Source organism: Nematolebias whitei, chromosome 7 (assembly GCF_014905685.2).
Source record: "Nematolebias whitei isolate Nwh7 chromosome 7, NemWhi1, whole genome shotgun sequence".
Classification (NCBI taxonomy): Eukaryota; Metazoa; Chordata; class Actinopteri; order Cyprinodontiformes; family Rivulidae; genus Nematolebias; species Nematolebias whitei.
The window spans coordinates 40746272-40769740 of record NC_056504.1 but is presented as its reverse complement, the minus strand read 5'-3'; the positions used below and the strand labels follow the sequence as shown (position 1 = coordinate 40769740).

The following is a 23469-nucleotide window of genomic DNA, read 5'->3' as shown; positions in this document are numbered from 1 at the left end:
TTCCTTTGTCCGATCTCAATGGGACTCGCTTCAACTGTACTCGAGTCTTCATGTTCTAGATGTTTTTTGATTGAATGCCCCAAACTTCCACAATATTATTTTCTGTACATGGCAACAAGCAAATAAGTAAAACCTTCCCATCACTGGTCAGGTGGTAAATCAAGTCCATTTGGTCTACTCTTGTCTGAATACTGCTGTCAATAACTAGCATGTTGGAACTTTTCTTATAGATCCTTTCTTAAGATAGGCTATAACTTGTCTTGGTGTTGTCATTTTAACGGATATATAACTAAAACTAATGCTGCAGTTGTGAATTTTAAGAACTGATGGATTTAACTGTTGTAACAGACACTCATGACTGATGTCACTCTCTGGCCAATCAATGACCTGCAGTCTGCTGACGTCAAATCTTGAGCGCAACTTGGTTTGCTTGGAGCCTCAGCTGAGGTTCTAAGCAGTGAGTAGGATGCCCAATGGAAAGACTCTGAAGATGAACAAAGCCAACCTGAGCAAGGAATTTCAAGCTAATGGAAAAAGGCCGTAGGACTTTCTGATGTCCAAGCAGTCCTTTGTGATTTTGCTATAGTGCTCAGATTGCAATGACAATAAGTTTTTGATACTGTACAGCTATAATTTCTGTCATAGCTACCTAATTAAATGTGGTGCAGTCCTTTTCATACCCCTTTTGGCTATGATTTGACCTTTTATTGTGTTTTTCCAAGTAGTAGATATTCTTTGCTCCCTTCAGGGGTTGCCACATCACGCAACTTGCACAAACAATTGTGATAGATGCCCTTCCTGAAGCAACCACCGAGCTACCGCAGCCCACGTGGAAGACTAGCAACTGGTGCACAGGGGAGCAGATGGTGGGTACAGGGCCTTGGTCAAGGAGTTGGGCAAATGTAGGTGGAGGCAAGTATGGGTGCTTCACTTTTTCCACCCACATTTTGATGTAACGGGTCAGGGGGATTTGTACCATCGACATACCAATCAAAACCTCTTTGCCAGCACTCCCCAAATGAATTGTCTTTATAATATTGATTATTCATTACAAATGATGGAATAGAATAGAATAAAATAGAATAGAATAAAATAGAATAGAAACAGCCTTTATTGTCCCACGGATGGGAAATTCAAGTGTAACAGCAGCAACAGATAAAAAGATTTCAAACAAAAGTTCCTAAATGTTAATAAACAATACAATATATAAAGAAATAAGATAAGCAATATAAATAATAATGTTCAATATGTGTTGGAACATTGATAACGACAGACTATTTAAAATACAGTATTATAGGCAGAGTGTGTGTTTTAGCAGAGGTCAGCATGTATTTAATCCTTATTGAGTTTGTTGGGAGCATACATTATTATATACATTATTATACATTACAACAGATTCATAATTTGTGTTGCAATTTAAGTTAACATACTTCATCATTAGTATGGTATTAGTTTGAAAAATAAATTATTCCACATTAAAAGTTATTAACAGGTGCTTCCAAGTGAAAGCGGCGGAGGCCCCCTGAAGGTCAGATTTTAGAATCGCTCCTGTAGGAAAGAACGCATGAAGCTCGTCCTTGTGTCAGCTTCAGCGCGTTCACGATACCGGCACACTAGCTGCATGATGGCTGAGGGAGGCGGACCCGAGTCGGGCAGCGCGGCAGACTCGGAGCCGGTAGCCACACAAATGCCTACCCCTTCAACAGAGAATCAGAAACAAACTATTGGGTCATTGTTAAAGACAAGTCTAAAAAGGGGTGACGAATGGTAAGAAATGACAGCGTTTAACGCGATTGGAGTCTCTTAGCGTTAGCTAGCGCGAAACAGGAAGTGCTAACATGCTAAAGCTACGATGCTAAGAGAGGGTAGAAACCGAAAGCTCCCGTGCTAATGGCAAGCTAATGTTATACACGTTAGCATGTTAGCTGCTAACAAATACGACTTTATAATGTCTTTGTTGGATGATGTTCGTGTAGTTATGATCATTCATTTCGCTTGTATATATGTAGTCTAATCACTTGAAAAAGTCTGAGTGAGGTATTTGAGCATTAGCTCCTATTTGTTAAATGTTGGATGAGTTAGCCGATGATGTGCTAGCTAGTAGGCCTCGTAGTCAGATGATGGGTGCCCCTTCTTGTCGAACCGGCTCGTTGTTGAACATAGTTCTTTGACAGACATGACATTTCTTAGTCTCGTTTTGAAGCAACGCAGTTTCAGACCTGGATGCAATGCAGCCAATGTTTTGGAAAGGGAATATATTATCACTGTAGAAAAATGTCAGAAACTGAGTCATTTACCTAAACTTAGGAGAAGATAATATTCTACACCCTAACTTAGATTGGCGGTTGTCACTTAACTAGGTGCTAGTTAAGCTGCTAACGTGTTCACATATATAGGTAGGCTACTCCTTAAAATAGAATGTACTTAATCTGACTTTCCACAAAGTTGTACAGTTGAGTATAACTAAACTTATGTTAAAGGCAAAGACGCTTCAGAAGCATGGAGGCTGTTGCTGCAAAATGCACTGTTCATATGTTATTTCAAGCTTTTTGTGACATATTCTGTAGTTGTGATTAGGTCAGAGGTTTGCTGATAGTATATCTGCAGATGCCAAGGCAGTTTGGTGCTTCATAATGTTCTGTGTTCTCATAATGTGTTGAGCAGTGTTTCTTATTCGTTTGTGTCTTATGTTTTACAGTTTTATGTAATTACATAAGTATTACCTAATAATGCTTTTATAGACTTTCTTGACTAATTTGAGGGTCTTCTGATGTATGTTTACTGTATGTACTAACTGTTATTCAATTCGTCCTAGGTATCTAATAGACAGCCGGTGGTTCAAACAGTGGAAGAAGTATGTGGGGTTTGACAGCTGGGATATGTACAATGTTGGAGAGCGTAGCCTGTATCCAGGACCAATCGATAACTCTGGGCTATTTTCAGGTAAAACTGAAGTTACAGTATAAGGACTTTATTGATCCTGCAAGGAATAAAAAAAAAAAAACTATGTTTATATGTATACTGGTATTCTATCAGTCTTTTCCAGTTTGCCTTTATTTTCTTTTTACTTATTTATTTTGTCTTAAAGACCAGGAGACTCAGGCCCTGAAAGAGCACCTTATAGATGAGCTAGACTATGTCCTTGTACCAACTGAGGCATGGAATAAGCTTGTCAACTGGTATGGCTGCCTTGAGGGCCAGGAACCCATTGTCAGGAAGGTAATTCTGTCTTTATATTTTAATTTTTCCTTTTCAAAATATGCCATAAGGCACTGACGGTGCTCTCCAAATACTGTTCTCCTTTAGGTGGTTGAACATGGCATGTTTGTGAAGCACTGTAAGGTGGAAGTCTATCTGCTTGAGCTGAACTTGTGTGAGAATGACAACATGGACAATGTCATCACACGTCATTTCAGTAAAGCTGATACTATAGGTAAGAAATTAAATCATCAGCTCCATGTTAATCAAAAGCTATTTCAGATTTCTAGCACAACCTGTTTAATATATGTGCTTTGTTGTATTTCCAGATGCTATAGAGAAGGAGATGCGAAATTTGTTCAATATCCCTTCAGAAAAGGAGATCCGACTCTGGAACAAATATATGAGCAACACCTATGAACAGCTGAACAAGCCAGACAGCACTGTACAGGATGCTGGGCTCTTCCAGGGGCAGGTAGTTTAGGACTCTGTCCAAATTACCTTAAGAGTACTGATGACCCAGAGAATATCAAAGTCTACTATATTAGTATACTTTGTGCATACATAATTCATTCACAGTCATAAACAAACAGGAATACCATGGAGCTAAATGCAAAGCTGCACATTAGCCCTACATTAAGATGTGCATTATTTTTATGCCAGGGCTATTCAACTAAACTGCTCAGCGGGCCACATTTTCTGAAAGCCAGCAGCTCAGGGGCTGGACATCCAGCAATTAAAGTCATTATGTAAATAAACCAAGTATTACAATGATCAGTTAACTTTTAAATTTGTTTGTTTTATTGCATTGAATCATAAATGCAATAAACGGAACCCAAAACCCCCAATAAAAAAAAAAAGAAGAACTCATTGGTGGGCCAGACTGAAGTCACCCATGGACCAGAAGTGGCCCGCTGGCCGCCAGTTGAATAACCCTGGGTTATGCAATGATTAAACTATTGTTGTGCATTTTATGATTATCCTTTAACCCTTGTTGTAAGTGTTTTATACTGTGTTGTAAATAATGTTTCACTTTAAACATAAATACATGTTAGGCTTGGTGTAGGGAAGGAAAATATCTTACTAGGTAATATTCATACCATTAGCTTGCACTTATCAAATGAGGATAGAGTCCGACCGATATGGAAATTTGGGCTATTGCCGATACCGATATTGGGAGGGGACGGCGAATGCCGATAACTGATATAATGGCTGAAAGTTTTTAAGCTTTGTCCACCCCTAAGAATCTAAGTCAACAGCGAGTAGAGCAGGGCTTGTTTATTTAGCGCAGCTGTTAGCAACCATGAAGCTAAACAAATCAGATCCATGCTACATGTAGTCCCACACTAAGTTTACAAGTGGTGCACTGGTCATAAAAATAGTCTTCCTAATCTGTGTTCACATTTTTTTATCCTCCATTATTCACCATAAAGTTATCAAGTGTGTTGCATGAATGTAAATTAACAAAAACACCCTTCCCAGTTCATTGTTCAAACAGTCAGTCACATATGGTGAAGGCCTAAGAAACTGAATTGAATTAATTAGCATTGATCACAGCAGCATTTTTTTTTCTTCGCAGAGAAGTAAAGATTTCAGACAATGCACTTCATTGAGGACGACAGCAATAACTACTAACACTGATATATATTACCTCAAAGTTAGATTTATTGTTCTGGCTAAAGTTTTACAAAAATTAGCCTATGTTAGGTTATCTATACATTATAGCTTGCTAACTTGAGAGGTACGTAGCTAATAATGACAAATGGGTTGGAGGATTGAAGATAATTTATTATTGTTGATTTATTTTACAGATCAGTTAACATAAACATACCGTGCTCTTTTGGGCAAAATACACTACTCATTATTGCTCCCTGCTTCATCTACTGAATGTGAACGTGAAACTAAAGTGAGCTGCAATGACTTGAAAGTAGTCTTCATGGGCCCTTTGCTGGTTTCATTGTACAATTACGGCTGGTTCCAGCATTTTAGGGGTGAAAATTGGAAGTGCTTATATTAGCGCATAAGGGGATATTGGTAATAATAATAATAATGTCATCACAATGTCAGCACTCTATGTTTCCATACAATGGCGAAATTAGTCTCTGCATTTAACCCATCCACCACCAGGTGGTGCAGTGGGCAGCTATTGAAAGCGCCCGGGGGGCATTTTGGGGATGAGGTGTGCTGCCCAGAGACGCCACGTGATGTGCAGTGACTGGGGATCGAACCTGGGACTTTTGGGTCCCAAGCTGGCTGCCCTGCCTCTACACCATCTCGGTCAGGCTCTAAATGAGAATGCTATGCTTTCAGTCTGGTTAAAATATTATGAAATAATCAATCCTTGCAGCTGAAAACCAGAGAATAATACAACCTTTGAGTTGATAGTACTTTAGAAATAAAATAAGTAGAGCTACCTGCACCTAATGAAGCTTGACAGCAGCAGACCATTATTTTTTGATTTGAGACAATATACTGTGGCGTTAGGGAGGAGTGTAAAGTTTAGCATTCATTCTGCTTGTCTGCCTGCAGGTTCTTGTGATTGAAAGCAAGAATGAGGACGGCACGTGGCCCAGACAAGCTTCCCATCCCAAGTAATTGAACTCTTTTTTTTTTTTTTTTTTTTCCATAAAATCCTCAAAAAAAATGTTTTGTATCCCATTGCAGACTTATTTGCCAACCAAAATTTGAGATACTTTGTAGGAACATGCTTTTTCTGAGAGATGCTTGTTTTTGCTCAGCAGATCCAGTGCAACCCCATCTCGAAATTTCACCACCTCCCCAAAGCTTTCCTCAAGCTCCTCAGTCAGTATGTCCTCAACAGTAACCAATGGAGACAACAGCTGTAGCCCTGGATACACGCTGAACAACAGCACCTCCTCCAGCAACAGGCAAGAAATCTTTTCTGTTGAAGTCCACTGGTACTTGTGTCTTATAGTCATTGTTTTGGATACAATTTGTGTTGGTCCAAATTACAAATTACAGTTTGTGTTAGTTTGTTTGTTTGCACAAGTATCAGCTTCAAACCAGCTTCATATCTTGGATAAATCAGAGTTACTGAAGAAACTACATGAAAATGTTTGTTTAAAAGCATTTTAGATGCTTTTTTCTACAATAGACAAGTTTAAGTTTTATTTTAAAAAGCCAAGTTTTGTTAGATTAGCTAATATTTTATAAATCAGTTGTCAACAAAAACAGATTTCTTTTGCATCATTTGAATTTGATTTTTTTTTTAAATGATATGTTTAGGGTTGATTTTGCTAGCAACTCTAAAACTATCAGACAGCGTGAAGATTTATTTCGAGACTGATTTTCCCAACAAAACTGAAAACTGAGTATGCAGAAGAAGAATTGGATAGAAAACAGTGAAAGATTAATAAGGAATTAAACCAGAACAGCAGATGCACCAGCATCTGAATTCAGTAAGTGTGCACTCCAATCAAAAGCTCTAAAACGGTTAAGTCAGGACGTTTCAACAAGTTTTTTTTTTTTTTTTTTTTTTTGAATCCATCCAGAGGACCTGACTTAACCTTTGTAGATTTTTCTACCTGGATTATTGAGCATGCATCAAAGTATCCAGTGAAAAGCTGTTTCTCTTACCTCCCTCTGCATTGTTTAACTCTTGTAGTAGTCTTTTAGGGAATATACCATAATTGCTTTTTTGTACAACTATATACTTTTGACTTGTTTCAACTTTAAAGAAAATATGCCGTATTGGACAGATTTTGCAGATGTCACAGAGTACAAATTCAGTTAGATAAGCAAAACAGTTTTGGATTTGTGTGCATTCACAAACATGGGAACATATTAAGTAAGAACAGGAATGATGCGTTGAAAATCTTATTTGTTGATTGCAGAAAATAAACCTATGTATTATAACTATTAAATAAGTAAGGTATTGTTTATTTTTTGCACTCTTCACATGTAAAAATGACTAGGTGCTTCACAATAAAATATATGAATATTAAAAAGGTTTTTTGTTAGTGATTTTGTTTCATTTCAAATTTAGCCTAAAGTGTTCATTTCATCCTAGCATATGTTTTAAGGTACCATCATAAAAAAAACAACAAATGTTTCTCATCAGATTTGGGAGCTACAACTCTTACAGCTCCTCCTACAACTACAGAGAGTCACAATCGCAACCTGGTTTATGCGGTCTCAGTAATTTAGGCAACACATGCTTCATGAACTCTGCACTTCAGGTAAGAAGTCGCAAATAAATCAGTCATTTTGTGGAAGTTGATTACCACATTTTTGATTAACATGTTGATGTTCTGTTTTTTTGTCCGTTTTTCTCCAGTGCCTGAGCAACGTGTCTCCACTCACAGAGTACTTCCTCAATGATCAGTATGAAGCCGAAATTAACCGTGAGAATCCGTTGGGAATGAGGGGGGAGATTGCTGAGGCCTATGCAGATCTTGTAAAGCAGATGTGGATGAGCCGCAGCAGTTATGTGGCACCGCGCACATTTAAAGTGAGTCAGGACAAATTATTGGGATGATAATTTATTCATATTAAAAAAGTACCAATCAAAGGTAGATAAGAAAAGTAACACCTATCCCTTTCCCCCCCACCACCAGACCCAGGTTGGACGCTTTGCTCCGCAGTTTTCAGGCTACCAGCAACAGGACTCGCAGGAATTGTTGGCCTTCCTGTTGGATGGGCTTCATGAAGATTTGAATCGTGTCAAGAAGAAGCCTTATCTGGCCCTGAGGGATGCTGAGGGCCGTCTAGATGAAGTACGATTCATTCACATTTGTATTTGAATTTGTGGACTTTCGTCCCTGTTGTGGAAATTAATATATACAGCCTCTTAAAGAAAACAATCTTTGTCTTCAAGTTTATCTTTACAAAGGAACTCAGTCAAAATACAGACGTGAAAGTGTCAGCCCTCGAGTGAGTTAAGGAAGTCTCGGACTCCTCCGTATTTATAAACACTGATTACACGTCATGTGTACCTCATGGAAAATACAGGAGAGCTCAGAGCTCTTTGTGCTGTCTGACCCGGAAGCAGCTGATGTCTGCTGAACTCAGAACACAGACATGAGCAGAAGCCGTTCATCAGAAGCTTCATATGCACAGAAATGACAAATGTAATTTTTTTTTCATTCACATCCCAAATAGAGTAAAAGGCTCAGTGTGGTGTTCTATTGTTTGTTTGTTTTATAAAGTGTAAGTTTAGTTTAGTTTTCTGAGGGTTGAGCTTGAAGTGTAGACTATGACAGCATCCTTAAAGTACCAAGTGATGAGATTTGTTTTAAACCCTGGATTACTGATTTAAAATGCCAAATAATAAAAATGCATCCTTTGTGTTCTAGATTGTTGCCAAGGAAGCCTGGACGAACCACCGCTTGCGCAATGACTCAGTAATAGTTGACATTTTCCACGGGCTTTTCAAATCAACACTGGTGTGTCCAGAGTGCGATAAGGTGTCTGTAACCTTTGACCCCTTTTGCTACCTCACGCTACCTCTCCCAATGAAAAAAGACCGTACCATGGAGGTTTTCTTGGTGCGGTCAGACCCTCAGTCCAGACCCACACAAGTGAGTCCAAGTCAATCTTCTCTCATAGTGCTCCAGGCTTGGAACTACAGATAAATGGAAGTAATTCGTATCTGCTACTAAGGTTCTTGTTTTAAAAAATGATGTTTTTGTGTATTTATCGCAGTATCGAGTGGTGGTCCCCAAACTGGGCTCAGTGACAGACCTCTGCAGCGCCTTGTCCAAACTCTGTGGAATTCCTTCAGAAAATGTTAGAACTTTTTTTTTTTTCTTTCCTCATTTCTTGTTTGTTCAGTTTCAGGCGCTTGGAATTTGTCTCAAGTTGAATTTGTTTTTGTCTGCGACTTTTTTCTTCAAAGATGGTGGTTGCAGATGTTTACAATCATAGGTTCCACAAGATTTACAGACGAGATGATGGCCTCAACCATATCATGGAAAAAGACGACATTTTTGTGTAAGCTTTAATGGTTTGAAAACGAGCTGCGACGTTAACTGTGTTCACACACTAATCTGTCTGTTGATGCTCTTTGCAGGTATGAGGTGCAGGAGGAGGACAACGAAAGGATGAACCTGCCTGTATATTTCAGGGAGCGCAACTCGAAGCATGTTGGAAGCTCTTCAAGCACCTCGCTGTTTGGCCAACCTTTACTCATCAGTGTACCCCGACATAACCTGGTAGCAGATGTTCTTTATGACAAGATCCTGGAAAGAATTGGGTAAGAACAAGATCTGGAAGGTAGAAAATAAATCCATCTTACAGTTTAGATATAGTCAGTTTCTACAAATCATTTCTAAACTCTTTGCCAGAATTAACCTCAAAACAGTGTTTTTCTTTAAAAAAACGCTAAAGCTTTCACATTAGATTTTATTATTTGTATAATTAAGAACATTTTTGAAGGGATATTCTAAGTAGCACAACTAGCTACTGGTGGTCTTGATTTGTAGTAGAGCCCGACTGATATGGAAGTTTTGGGTATCGCCGATATTGGGAGGGAAAGGAGATTGCCGATAACCGATATAACGGCTGAAAATGTATGACCTTTGTCCACCTCCGAGAATCTTAAGTAAACAGCAAGTGGAGCAGGTCTTGTTTATTTAGCGCAACTGTTATCATCCATGACGCTAACCAAATCAGATCCACGCTATATAGGGGTGCACCGATAAATCAGCCCCGATTTCCTTAATTTTGGGAAATCGGAAATCGGCCGATACTTGCATGAGAAACAGATTTTTCTTTTGTTTTAACAACAATTGTCTGAACTTCATTTATATTTCAGAGCACTACCTCATTGCCATTTAAAACAAGTTTGTATTGTTTCTATGATATTGTTTAAAAAAAGAGTATGTTTTCCAATACAATAATAGTGGAAAATTGAAGGTGCATTGTGACCTTATAGCACCCGACAGTCACTTATAAAACAAAATTTATATCGGCCAAAATCAGAATCGGCAGGTCAGACTTTTTAGAAATCGGTGGTCGGCCAGAAAATTGCAATCGGTGCACCCCTAACCCTATACGTAGTCCCACTCTAGGTTTACAATTGGTGCACTGATCATAAAAACTATCTTCCTAACGTGCTTTCTCATTTTCTATTCTCCACTATTCACCATAAAGTTATCAATTGTGTTACATAAATATAAATAAAACAAAGAAACACTCTTCCCTGTCCATTGTTTAAACAGTCAGTCATGTGTGGTGACGGCCTAATTAGTGTGGACCACAGTAGCAGAGGTTTTTTTAATTTTATTTTTCTCAGAAGTAAAGATTTCAGACAAACAATGCATTTCATTGAGGACAAAAAAAAATAGCATTACTAACACTGATATATTTTACCTCTACGTTAGATTTATTGTTCTGGATAAAGAGTTACAAGGCAATAGCTTATGCTAGGTTATCTAAACGTTAACTTGCTAACTTGAGAGGCATGTAGCTAATGACGAGCAGGTTGGAGGATTGAAGATAATTTATTAATGTTGATTTGTTTTACAGATCAGTTAAAATACTTTGCTTACTTTGCTCTGTTCAGCAAACTACGCCACACAGTATTGCCTTCTGCTTCTGTGTTGAAAGTGAAAGTGAAACTTAAGTGAACGTCCATGACTTGAAAGTAGTCTTCATGTGCCCTCTGCTGGTTACATTGTACAATTACGGCTGGTTCACAACATTTTAGGGGTGAAAATTAGAAGTGCTTACCAGTATATGGGTGAATAATGGGACAGTTATGACAAATACTGATAGGTCCCCAAACAACTATATCCGCCTAAATTATGGCCCCACCGATATATCGGTTGGGCTTTAGTTTGTACCTTCTAATATGTAATAAATTAGCAAAACCTAAAAGTTGGCATTGTAATCAAAGTGAGGACGGTGCTTTGCTGTAGCATTTTAAAAAGCACCATCTTCGCCCCTTTCCTCCAAAGTGATTTAAAACAAAACAAAATAACTGAGGCTGTTATGAAAAATATAAACCAGTGTACACAAACGAAACATTTGAACCTAAATATCTGCAGTTTGTGAAGCTTGGAACATCTTAAGATTTTTATTTTTTTTGCGCTATTTCATAGATTATAGCAAGTTTTAATCCATTAAATTAGATTTTATCTATTTGAATACACTTAACATGTTGTCTTTATCTTTTTAATAGTGTGTGCAACTAAAATTAAAAAATGGCCAATAATCCATTGGTAACAAACTGCACAACTGTTCACTAGTCTTATATGTATACATTTACGTAAACATAATTTATATTCACTATACGTCACTAAATCAATGAACTGTAGGTAGAAGTCTGCTGATACAACTTTTCTGTGGTCCATCTCACTCTGTTGATATTCAGGCCATCAATTAGCAATATGCAATATATAACAATATAATATTAATATATAACACACTTTTTTTTGTTTTGTCTTTATGTAATTTTTATTAAACAAATTATAATAGTTGCTAAATTTAAATAAACATTTTTAACAACCCTGTGAAGGACTTTTACATAAATAAAATATATTTTTTATATTCTTAAACTAAGTTGTGGGCTACAGTAAGCTGGCTGTAGCAGCTGCTGCTGCATCTTTCCCACTTAAAACTGAAGTATGTACAGGCATGGCCAATTCAGGCTTTTAATATTTGGTTTATTTTGTTGGCTGATTAATCAATCAACCTTTATTTATACAGGTAAATCCCATTGAGCCTCGAGGACTCATTTACAAGAGAGACCTGATTTCAACAAAGAAAGATGACAACAATGGACAATAGCAACAACAACAATAAACAGTTATAAAAAAGCATACTACGTTTTTTTTTTTTTTTTTTAAACAAATAGGATGGCTAAAAAAAACAAAAAAAAACAGCTAGATTCCAAGACAAATATAGAAAACTAAAAACAGGAACATGTCAGCATTGGACCCTGCCAGTATAGATCTATCTCTTAACTAGATGCAGTACGTTTTCTCATTGCTTCAGTTCGAAATCCAGATCTGTTGGCAGAGTCGGGCATTTTATTATTTTCCTTTTTAATTAGAATGATTTTGCGCTTTTTGTTCCAGATTGGTTCTGGACTCCACAGGCTTTTGTAGTTTTTGATCCTCTAAAGGAAGTTTTAAATGTATCATGCCTTCGCTTGTGAAAACCCTGTTCAACACAAATGATCTTTTATTTAGTTTCTTCACTGTTCTGTTCCAGGCGTTATGTAAAACCTGCACACACCCCAAATGGTGAAAGCAAGGCGTCAGCATCTGCCACCTTGTCCAGCTGCAGCCAGGCTCCTGAATGTTCCACAGCGTCCAGTCTGGGTGGCTGTGGCAGCCCCCACTCAGAGGGGGCCTCGTGCAGTGCCAGCTCCAGTAATGGCAGCAACCACTCGGGGCCATGCAGTGAAGCTAATGGGATCAATGATGGTAAGTAGCTGCCATGAACACTGCAGAAATGTTGGATCATTTGAGTGGAAGCAAGAAAACGAGTGTTTATAGGAAAATTAAAAGACCTTTTTTTTTGTTCAGGTGAAGAGGAGGCCATGGACCACCAGGTAAGCCCAGAACCAGAGAATGGTCACTCTGAGGAAGAGGAGGAAACATCTGATTTGGAAAACGGGTCCAGAGGGGAGACAACAAAGCTCTTCACTTTCAGCATAGTCAACTCTTATGGAACGGTCAACATCAGCCCGCTGCCTTGTGATGGAAATGTCCTCAAGCTCAATCGTAAGTGCTGCTAATTGAAGTTTTTCATTTAAAACTTGAATATTTAACTTGTTAAAACACTCTGTTCTCCCTGCAGCACATTCTACGGTGGCGATTGACTGGGACATCGAGTCAAAGAAACACTGTTATGACGAGCACGAAGCAGAGGTCGGTGCTTTAATATTCCTCTCATGGTCTTGTGACCAAACATTATTTATATTGTCTGAAAATGTTTGTTTAGGCCTATGAGAAGCATGAGAGCATGTTGCTGCCTCAAAGAAAGAAAACCACTGTGGCTCTGAAGGAATGTATCGAGCTCTTTACGACAAGGGAGATTCTGGGAGAACATGACCCCTGGTGAGAGGTCTTCAGCTAACTCAGTGAAAATGACTCCTTCTCTGCTGTCTTTGTCACCTGAATCTAATATTTTTGTGTAGGTATTGTCCAGCGTGTAAAAAACATCAACAGGCCTCAAAAAAGTTTGACTTGTGGTCGCTGCCTCGCATTCTGGTCGTTCACCTAAAGCGTTTCTCCTACAACCGATGTTGGAGGGACAAGCTCGACACGCTGGTGGATTTTCCCATCAGGTATGATTGCAGGATTTATTTTCAGCTGATTTTAAGTATAAAAAAAAAAAAGCTGAAGGCTGGTAGAGTTGCTGTTAGTAAAGCCTGGACAGATCATTGGGCCACTGCAGGACAAACAAAACAGACCCCTAAAGCACATCAAGTGGTTAGCTTTGACTCCACGTAGCCATTTGGTTTCTTAGTGTTTCCTCTTTCACTGTACGACTGCACAGACATGTTGGTTTAAAAGAGTACTGAAAGCACAGGTGTGTAAAATAAGAACAACGCTGCGTTGCTTTTCAGCAACTGTGCATTCTGGTTCCTCTGTAAAAACATGAGTTATATTTTAAATTTTTTTTTTTTTTTTTAACTTGAGCTTCATTCTTTTTTCATGAAAAATGCAGCTAAGATTAATACAACTGTGCTAGTTCTACTTTTTTTTTTTTTACTCAAACTGTCTGCTGTGAAATAGACCAATCGTAGACTTTTAACAGTTTAATGGCATAAATGAAACTTTTTTTTTTTTACATTGAACAGTAAAGAAACCTCTATTTTAAAATTCTCAACTAAATTTAGGCTGTGTATAAATAACCAGCGTAGAGGCTGAATAAAAATTGGCTTTTTGCGCGCTGTAATAGAAGTGACAATGCTACGTTAAAGGGATCTGAAAATCAAAAGAATCTTGTTGGAAAAAGCAAATATTTATAGTATTTTTGAGACGTAAACTCACTTTATCTCAAAACTTGGATTATTTCTCAAAGATAAAGAAGCCGTTGTTTATTTTCATTGTATCTTTTTAAAGCTCTAAAAAGTAGTTTTACTCTTCTGCGTGAGCCTTTTGTTTTTTGGGGAAAGTACAAAGTTTCTTCTGTGTTCAAAAAGGAGAAGTTGCCTCAGGATCATGTGACCTAATGACTAGAAGTCACTTCTCTTTAGAAACTTGAGCCACCAGGAAACAAGTAAACACTGTTGTTGAAATTCTGGTTTAAAAAACAAAACAGAAGCAAAGTAGGGGATGGCTTAAACATGCAAAATGTATTTTTTCTTTCAGATCAGTTTATTCATATTTTTAACCTCCTGTTTGTTTGTTGGAATTTTTTTTAGTCTTTTTTTAAACACGGCACCGAAACAGCCAAAGTAAGGCTTTGTAACGACATTCTTTTAGCAAATGATTCTGGTCAGTTTGTGATACTTGTACTCCTTGACATTACCGCTGCTTTTGATACTGTTCACCACAGTATCCTTATATCAAGGTTGGAACACTGGGTTGGGGTTATGGGTGCAGCATTAGAATGGTCCTGTTCTTACCTGAGTGACAGGAGTTTCTATGTTAATAATAACAATAATAATAATAATTTATCTGCTTCAGTGCCTCTTTCTTGCGGGGTCCCGCAGGGCTCAATTCTTGGAGCCCTTCTGTTTTCATTGTATCCGCTCCCCTTGGGGTCTATCCTGAGGAACATGGTGTTTCGTTTAATTTCTTTGCTGATGATTGTCAGATTTGTTTGCTCTTAAAACCAAATAGTTCAAGCTCAATTCACCCTCTGTTAAAATGTCTTGACATTAAGGCATGGATGGCTTGCAGTTTTAAATGTGCTTTATAAATAAATTTGACTTGACTTGACTTGTTTGTTTTTCTAGGGATCTAAACATGTCAGAGTTTGTTTGCGACCCGAAGGCGAGCCCTTATGTCTACGACCTTATTGCAGTTTCAAACCACTATGGAGGAATGGGAGGTGGCCACTGTAAGTCACGGTTTAATTTTCACGCAATCTTAACATGGACAACAGTTAAGCAACCAAATTCAGTTGTCGGCCATGTAACTGTGCCAAAAAATAAAACGCTGAATGAATTTCTCTCATTCAAACCCCAGTCCAGGGGCCTTCTGGGTGGAGTTTGCATGTTCTCTCCGTGCATGCGTGGGTTTTCTCCGGGTACTCCGGTTTCCTCCCACAGACCAAAAACATGCATTTTAGGCTAATTGGTTACTCTAAATTGTCCCTAGGTGTGAGTGAGAGTGCATGGTTGTTTGTCTCTATGTGGCCCTGTGATGGACTTGCGACCCGTCCAGGGTGTACCCCGCCCCTCGCACAGTGATTGCTGGACATGGGCACCAGCGACCCCCGTGACCCAAAATGGAATAAACGGGTAAAGATAATGGATGGATGGATGAATTTCTCTCATGTGACGTAAACCTACGAAGACCCTCACATCGGTTTTCACTGTAGTTTTAGTTTTTTATTTGCCTTATTTACATCGAACAAAAGTGATGAGATTTGATCTGTTATTCCAAATAAATCAGCCGCAGTATTTTAGTTTGTTGACGCTGTGCTTCCTGTGTGAGACAGACACGGCTTATGGAAAGAATAAAGTGGATGAGAAGTGGTATTACTTTGACGACAGCAGCGTCTCGTCTGCCGCTGAGGACCAGATTGTGGTGAGATTTAATTATTGTTTGTTTGTCAACATGATGATTAAAGTTAAAAGTCCTTCACCTGTTGGTTCTGTGTCTCGTGGTGTCTGGTGTCCCTGTTGGTGTTGTGTAATCTTAACCCCGTCATCATGTTGCAGACTAAAGCCGCCTACGTGCTGTTCTATCAGCGCAGAGACGAGGAAAGCCCCTCCAAACCTCAGCCTTCAGCCTCGCAGGGAGGAGCCCCTGACTCAGCTGATGACCACATGGACACAAACTGAGGAGCTCCGACACGAACACACACACACAGGCTGAAAAGCATATGGCAGACGGACACTTGGATACGCACACACAATGCTTCTTTTGTGACCAGGACTCCACAGACTGATTAATCCCTCCTCTCCTGTATTTTATTTTTTGGCTCGAGCCAACAGCCTTGTGTGAAGAGTGAACTGGGAGCCTTCCTCTCTGCAGCGCGTTGATTTCTGGTCAGGATCTACAAGTCTGGAACGAAGAGGAATTTAAATAAACACAGATCCTCTCGCTGGATGAACAGAATGTTAGAAGTGCCCTCAAAATGTGTAGATAAGCAAATGTTTCTGTTGCCCACAAGAAAAAAAAAATATTAATGAAGAAAAGCCAAATGCTCATATTGTTTGAACCAAAGCATTTCTAGGTATTTATGAAATGAAGCAGAAGTTAGCAAGACGCTGGTGTTGTCTAAATTAGTTGCTATGTCCTGATGTAAATGCAAACTTAACAGTGAGGTGTGCTCACAGAATGATAAATGCTCATAAGACCACAACCTTCATGCAACTGGTTTTTAATGGGTCCACGGGGCTCCAGACCTGCTCCTTTGTTGCAATCTGTTCTTTTCAAGGTTTGGAGCATCTGTCCTGACGATTAAAAACCATTTGGCCTTGTTTTATTTTTCTCCTAAATTCACAGCCTTGGTTACATCACCTCTGAAGAGTTCTACCCTGCTAACATGTTTTTAGTCTTTATTTATTTTTTTTTTGGAATCACAACGGTGGGAGTGGCCTTTCTATCCCTGCAACCTGACGAAAGAGGAGGCACTTTCAAAGCTTCACAAGAACATGATCTACCTGCTTCTAGTGCAACTAGACATGGCTGAAGTGTGCGGCGCGGCTGCGGCGTTAACGGTCGCAGTCCGCCGCACGCTCCACGCCTCATTTGACCATTTTGAAGGACAAATTGCTTCCTGATGAGATCCATAGCTGTGCTGCAGTAGCTTGTCCTCACTGATGTGTACATTCATGCAGCTCTGTACTGAAACGGCTGGTATTTGATATTTTCGAAACGCACCGAGTGAAACAAAATAAACTAGAATAAAAGTGGTGCTTTATTCACGTAACCTGAACTTTCTGACCACGAGGAACAGTTGGTGCATGACTCGTTGAATGTCATCGACTCAACACTCCTCAGCTGCTGCACCGTGAAGTCTGGTTTATTTTCTGGTGATCCCTTTTTTTTTATACAGACTTTCATCTTTACAGACATAAACTGATGTAGTCAGCCAAGAAAGAAATGAGTTTTACTGAAAATAAGTACCAGATTAACATGTTGGGTCTTGTCTGCTGGTTTGTTCTGAGATTATCAGAGCTGATTGCCAGAATGCAATCATTTATGTCCTTTTGTTAGGAAAGTTTTATATCTTCAGTCAGTTTTCGTTCATAAGGCAAAAATATCAAAAGGAAATTCTGACAGTTCACCTGAGATGTGAACATTTTTCGTTTTAAATTAGGTGTCTAAATTCTTGTCTACATATTGATCCTGTTTGTTTTTCAAATTACAAATATTTAGATTTGTATTACAATAAAAACTGGAAGCCTCGGTGGGGGGGGGGGGACTTTTTTAAATAACGATGAATTACAATCTCACATAAGTGTGTTTAGTTTTTTTCAAATTCGTAAAATGTGTATTTGTATGTTTAAAAAAAAAAAATTAGATGTTCGAAAGTACAAGAAAAATGGAGCCATAAAGGCGCTTGATTTTGACTTAATTTCATGACTTGACCTGATTAGTTAAGGTCGAAAACGAAGTTTTATGTAGCGGTTCTGAATAATTAACATCTTACCTGTTGTGGATAAGTGAACAACCTGTTTTCAGGGAACTGGTTTAATTCTGAACAAGTTAATTATTAATACCTCATCAAACCAGGGCCAAGACCAAAGCGGACTGTTTTAAAACACATTGTAGAGTTTATGCACTATTTTAATGACCGACACTGATGCCGATATAAGGTTAGTTAGAAAGCTCAAGTGCAAATAGCAGCTAGCTGTAGCACTTTAAGTGCAGCCTAGGATACTTTCAGCAGGGATTAAATGTCAAAATCAACTCTTTAAAAAAACAGCATTACTTTAAATATCTGATTTAATTAAAGAGATTTAGTCAAATTAGCCATTTGCTCATTAAGCTGATGAGAATTAAACTTTTCCTCCAAGCTATGGTCATTCAACCATCTACAACAGGTAAGATATTGATTGTAACTTCCACAGAACAAAAGGGGGGGGGAAAAACTGGTTCGAAGTGTCAACGATGGCGTCTGCTCACACCTTCGTTGCAGGTGATGCAACTTTAATTACTCCAGTCCAGAGTGGACTGGGCTGTAATCTAATGCAGCCGTTAAAAGATTCATGCAAACCAGTGATGAGTAGCATGTTTGAATGTTTTCACGTGCGGTTACATTATGGCAATCTTTTTTTGAAATTGTATTTATTCAATGACAGTCGAAGCAAGAGATGAGAAAAAGCCCATTTATTGGTCCTCGCCACACAGCAGTGCTGTCTGTGCGTGTGATGGAACTGAAGAAGTTGCGTCTTACATTTCATCAGACACCCTCCTCACAGGTTTCAGAAGATGTCTTCATGTGGTAAAAGACTCCAACACAGTCATCACTCGCAGGAGAGCACAGGATGTGTTCACGTGTCGCCACCGGCACAGAGCTCGATGCTGATGGGAGCTGCAGGACGGTTGGGCTTCAGATCTGGCCTCATTTCGCCTGACTGAGGAGCTTCTTGATGTCTCCCTCGATGTCGCTGGTGAGGAACCGCCTGCTGTAGCGTTTGAACGGTTCTCCGTCGGGACCGATGAGGAACTTCTCAAAGTTCCAGGCCACGTCGTTCCTGCTCACCGGGCTCCAGATGATGAACTTGGGGTCGTTCATCAGGGACGAGCGGTCGTCGCTCGGGTGTGGGAGATGGTCCTTCAGGAGCACGAACAGAAGATGGGCATCCTTCCCATTCACGTCCATCTTCTCCAGGAGCTGAAACTTTGGCTCGAAGCCGTTTCCAGGTCGGACGTGCTTCAGGGAGGCCAGGATTTCTTCATTCTTGCAGTTCTCCTGCAAAGGTTGATCATTAATTCACAATCTGTCTTTAGGCTTGGTCTTATCTGGATCAGGAAGGAAAATACAAGACTTCCTCATGTTGTGAAACCTTCCTGGAATTACTATCAGTCACATCTGATTTATTACATGACATGTCATAAAACATTAAAATAACAGTTTGAAGTGATTTTTTTTTTATTTTCCACTTTGGTAAAAAGAAACATAAGTTTTCATCACTTGCCTCAAATGCATACTGTGTCAAACTGGAACTTAAAAAAAGTCAAATAAACCAGTATGTTCATCGTGACTGAGCCTGCTGGGTCTGTGCTCACCTGATGGCCGAACTGGTTGCAGGGCACCCCCAGGATCACGAGCCCCTTCTCCGCGTACTTGTCGTGGAGCTCGTTCATCTGGGTGTAATCCCTGACGGTCGTTCCTCAGAGAGACGCGACGTTCTCGATGAGGACAACTTTGCCCTGGAGAGAGGAGAAGTTCAACTCTTCTCCTGACAACAGTTTAGCAGTTAGGGAGTAAAACTTGGAAGCCATTTCTGCGCTTGTTTTCTCCAAAGACAGCGATGCTCTTCCTCCAGCTCCCAACGAGTCTCTGACCTCGATTCACCTGAAGCTTCGACTCATAAACCAACAAAGATTCTTCGCGTCAAGAGAGTTCGCCCCCTGTTGCGTCTTGAACCTCAAAGAGTGGGGTTTTTTTTTGTGTCAAGAAAGTTACTCACCCGGTAAAAACAACAAACGCTCAAATGATAAATACAGTATTGTATTAAATACTAAAAATAAATTTTTTAATGCAATTTAACCTTTCAAAGTGCAACAAAACCAATATTTTGGAATCACTTAGAAAGGTGGATCACACCGAAAATTACACTTCCTGAATCTATTTCCAGAGACATGGTAACATTTGGAGTATTACTGAAAAACAACAAAATGGAACTCGGTTGTAAATCTGATATTTTGTCTGGCAAAATTCTTTATTCATAAACAGAGAGTGCTAAGATCATCCCCAGTTTTTAACTAAAAAACAAAACAAAACTGAATTCCAGTTATATTTGAAATCTCAGAAATATATTGAAACACATGAAGACCTGTAATGTTAATGGAATTGCACACGAATGCATGCTAATCCTAAAACATATACCACCTTGTTGTAGTTTATTTAATTTCTTCTTTTTTTCATATCGAAGTCTACATCTGCTATGCCCTTTTTAGAGTTACACTATTGTGAATTGCCATATTTGTTTGTACTTGTTTTTGCCATAAATAAAGTTTTCTTTAAAAAAAAATACAGTTGGAAATGTAACAGTAAAAGTAGCAGTGGCGATTTTAACCTCTTTTTGGGGGTGCTCAAGCACCCCTAAATTTTAACTCAGTACCCCTGAAAAATACAGTTAAAAAACTTTTTTTTTTTTTTTTTTTTTTTGTGGTTCTGGGTTTAAGTTTTGGGTTTGTTCATTGCATTTGTGATTCAAGGCAACAAAATAAAGTAATTTAAAAGGTAACATCATTGTAATACTTGGTTTATTTACATAATGACTTTAATTACTGGATGTCTGTCCCCTGAGCTGCTGGCTTTCAGTAACTGTGCCCCCCCTGCGCAGTTTAGTTGAATAGCCTTGCTTTAGAGGGTGAATACAGTTTATTATATTTCCTAAACCTAATAGGAGTCTGGAAAAATGTAAAAGTTGGGTAAAGACCTGCGGCCGACCTCATGCTGACTACAACAGCGATAAACAGGAAGTTGTTCATGTTCATCTGCACAAAGTTAACTACATGCATGCTTAATTAAAGGTTAATGTTTAAAGCTAGTTGTGCATTGTATTGTGTGTTCTGTATGTAGATATATGTTGTAACTTCTGGTTGCATAAGTTCAGTCTTTGTTATGAACAGACTGATTTTGTACAAAGCGTTTATTAGGTTATGCAATGTAAAGCAAAGTGTTACGACTCTTCTTAGCTTGCACATCTGTACTGCACGCCGCTAGTTTAGCACTACTTCTTGTTGTGCCATTAACTCTAAAATAGTTATTTATTCAAGTGTTTACTTGTAGTAAAAATCTTGTTATTAAAAGAAAAAAAATAGAGGTTAATTGAGGACAAGTGTTAACAGACAAAGCAAATATCAAGATAACAGATAAATCTTGATCTATATCTTCGATAATGAATGGGCCGGGGGTTGCATGTTTCACTTTGCAGCGTATCCCGGAGCACGGTTGCTCGTGGCGACCTAGGTGAGAACTTTAACTCCGCCTGTCTAAGTAAACAAAAACACGCGCTCCAATATTCAAGCGCTAAAGAAAATCGAATAAATAAATCGCTCTTAATGTTTTTATAGAGCAGTCAACTGCACCATATTAGCACAGCGCACCGTATTGTTGGGGAAATATTTAGTAACTCAGAAGTCTCGTTTTCTTTAACAAATAAAGCGCATTTGTGTCGCTAAATGACGCGAGTAGGAGGAGCTAGCACGTTAGCAACGTGCAGCGTGACGCGTCATATTCATTGGCGCGAGAGTTTGTTCTGTCTCTCTCCGGACATCTGTGAGCTCGATAGCTTGTAAAAGTATGTTTCTTTATCAATATTCTGAATGATTCAGTCAGCTAACAATACCACCTCGATGTAGCGCTACATACTAAACGGACGTTTGTGTGATGCGTTGAATTTACACTAAATGTGTAGAAGGTTGTTAGCTACCTTGTTTTGTAGTACTGACTATGCTAGTTTTGTATGTAGCTTTTAACACGTTTCGCTCCTTTATGTTTTGCTAGATGATGCGCAAAAAGCGACGCGCTTCGGTAGAAAAAGGAGAAGGAACAACTACAACAACCAGTGAGTTTACTGGAGACACAGCATCTCATCCAGTTTACCGTATATTCCTCAAGCTAATCTCACTATAAACTGTGGAGAGTATCATAAACATTTATTTCTGGCAGTGAGGTACAATCTGTTACTGAAACATGTTCTTCAAAGAAGACCTTGTACTGTTTTCATGCAACAATATTCGTAACTGTGGTTTTTAATGTTTATGTGTTCTGTTTCCTTTAGAAGCCAAGAAGAGCTGCAGCACAGGTCGTCAGCCTAAAGAGGTGGCTGTTCCAGAGGAAATAAATCAAAGTGTTTTTGGAGAATTTGTGAGGGAGGCAGGTGTCACCTTGAAAAACGATGGCACATCCAACGAGATTGGTAAACCCACATTCCAACAGCACATTTAATCTGAAAATAAAGTTAGATTCTCACTTATTTTGTCTCTTCAAGCTGTTGACCAGGTCGTTTTTCAGAAGCGGATACAGCAGCAGCTACAGAAGAGCCCCAGGTATCCCGGTGTGAGTATCAGCCTTTCTCTTAACGCTGAGCATTTTTTTTTTTTGATGTGGCTCATACTTAAATTGCTTTTAGATCCTGCAGGAGTTCATGACTGGACTGGAGGCTTATATTGAGAATCCCGACAGGTTTAGGAGCTGCCTCCTGCCGTGTGTTCCACGGCTGTCTGATCGGGACTCCAGGTAATGATCATTCAAACAGCAGCTTTTTGATGTGATAGGAACATGTTTGCTGTCACAAAAGACTGAAAAGTGTTTTTATCTCTGTTGCAGTTCTGTTAGCTCTTTCCAGGAAAGCCTACTGAGAATGTTACTGGGCAATGAAATGCTGCAGGTTGGATTTACCTTTTTTTATACATAGGAAATGTTAAAAACAGAACTGTCGTTTATTTGCAAGAATATCTCAGGGACTGGTTTAGCTCAGTGGTCAGTGGCATGGTCTTTTAATCCTGAGGCTGTGGAGTTTGAGCTCATCTAGCATCAGGGTAAACACCCATTGTAAAAAAGTGTTCAAAGCTTCAATACAAGTTTTCTCAGTGCAGCGACCACTGTAGAAGGGAGCTGCTGAAAGAAAAACATCTTTCACAAGAAAAAGTAAAGTGACTACTCTGCTGTAAGATATAGTGTTGTTGTTTTTCTTTTGGCTGCTCGCTTCTGCAGGGGTCACTCTTCCTATTGCAAACTGGGCTTGTACCTGCATCCTTAGGAAGTACAAGACTGTATTACAAGGCTGCAGCACGGACCACTGAGCTACCGCTGTCCCTATAAGACACACTGTATGCTTGCAAATGCATAAACATGCATGTTTTCCCGCAGACTTTCATCATCACCACTTTGCTTGAGAAAGTCCCTGAGTTTATGCTTGAAGGGTCAGTATTTTTTCTACAACTATTAAACAGTTTATATATATATATATATATATATATATATATATATATA

General features: G+C 39.0%; 3 protein-coding genes across 4 annotated transcripts in view; 2 read left to right on the top strand and 1 right to left on the bottom strand.

Annotated features, from left to right (window-relative positions):
* Nucleotides 1–1537: 1537 nt before the first annotated feature.
* usp4 (ubiquitin specific peptidase 4 (proto-oncogene)) lies at nucleotides 1538–17203 on the top strand. 2 transcript variants are annotated; one of them, XM_037678874.1, is made up of 22 exons: nucleotides 1538–1767; nucleotides 2816–2943; nucleotides 3089–3219; nucleotides 3307–3433; nucleotides 3528–3673; nucleotides 5728–5789; nucleotides 5940–6086; nucleotides 7280–7397; nucleotides 7496–7669; nucleotides 7776–7934; nucleotides 8514–8738; nucleotides 8863–8946; nucleotides 9056–9150; nucleotides 9230–9412; nucleotides 12376–12590; nucleotides 12693–12890; nucleotides 12967–13037; nucleotides 13111–13226; nucleotides 13307–13456; nucleotides 15077–15180; nucleotides 15784–15872; nucleotides 16007–17203. In XM_037678874.1, exons 1-22 carry the CDS (start codon nucleotides 1565–1567, stop codon nucleotides 16127–16129), a joined length of 3048 nt encoding a protein of 1015 aa, XP_037534802.1. In that variant the 5' UTR covers nucleotides 1538–1564; the 3' UTR covers nucleotides 16130–17203. The 2 variants fall into 2 exon arrangements, with proteins under 2 accessions (XP_037534802.1, XP_037534801.1); XM_037678873.1 differs by having other exon boundaries at nucleotides 5937–6086.
* Nucleotides 17204–18626: 1423 nt separating this feature from the next.
* Nucleotides 18627–19814, bottom strand: gpx1b (glutathione peroxidase 1b). The gene is made up of 2 exons (XM_037679550.1): nucleotides 19530–19814; nucleotides 18627–19212 (listed from the first exon to the last, which is right to left on the bottom strand). The coding sequence occupies exons 1-2, from the start codon at nucleotides 19743–19745 to the stop codon at nucleotides 18862–18864; spliced, it is 567 nt and encodes a 188-aa protein (XP_037535478.1). The 5' UTR covers nucleotides 19746–19814; the 3' UTR covers nucleotides 18627–18861.
* Nucleotides 19815–21978: 2164 nt separating this feature from the next.
* Nucleotides 21979–23469, top strand: part of fancd2 (FA complementation group D2) — an 18017-nt gene continuing 16526 nt past the window's right edge. Inside the window, exons 1-6 of the mRNA XM_037679868.1 lie at nucleotides 21979–22039; nucleotides 22256–22393; nucleotides 22466–22533; nucleotides 22607–22713; nucleotides 22804–22864; nucleotides 23347–23403. Of these exons, the coding sequence (XP_037535796.1) occupies nucleotides 21979–22039; nucleotides 22256–22393; nucleotides 22466–22533; nucleotides 22607–22713; nucleotides 22804–22864; nucleotides 23347–23403 (492 nt within the window). The remainder of the gene's footprint in view (nucleotides 22040–22255; nucleotides 22394–22465; nucleotides 22534–22606; nucleotides 22714–22803; nucleotides 22865–23346; nucleotides 23404–23469) is intronic.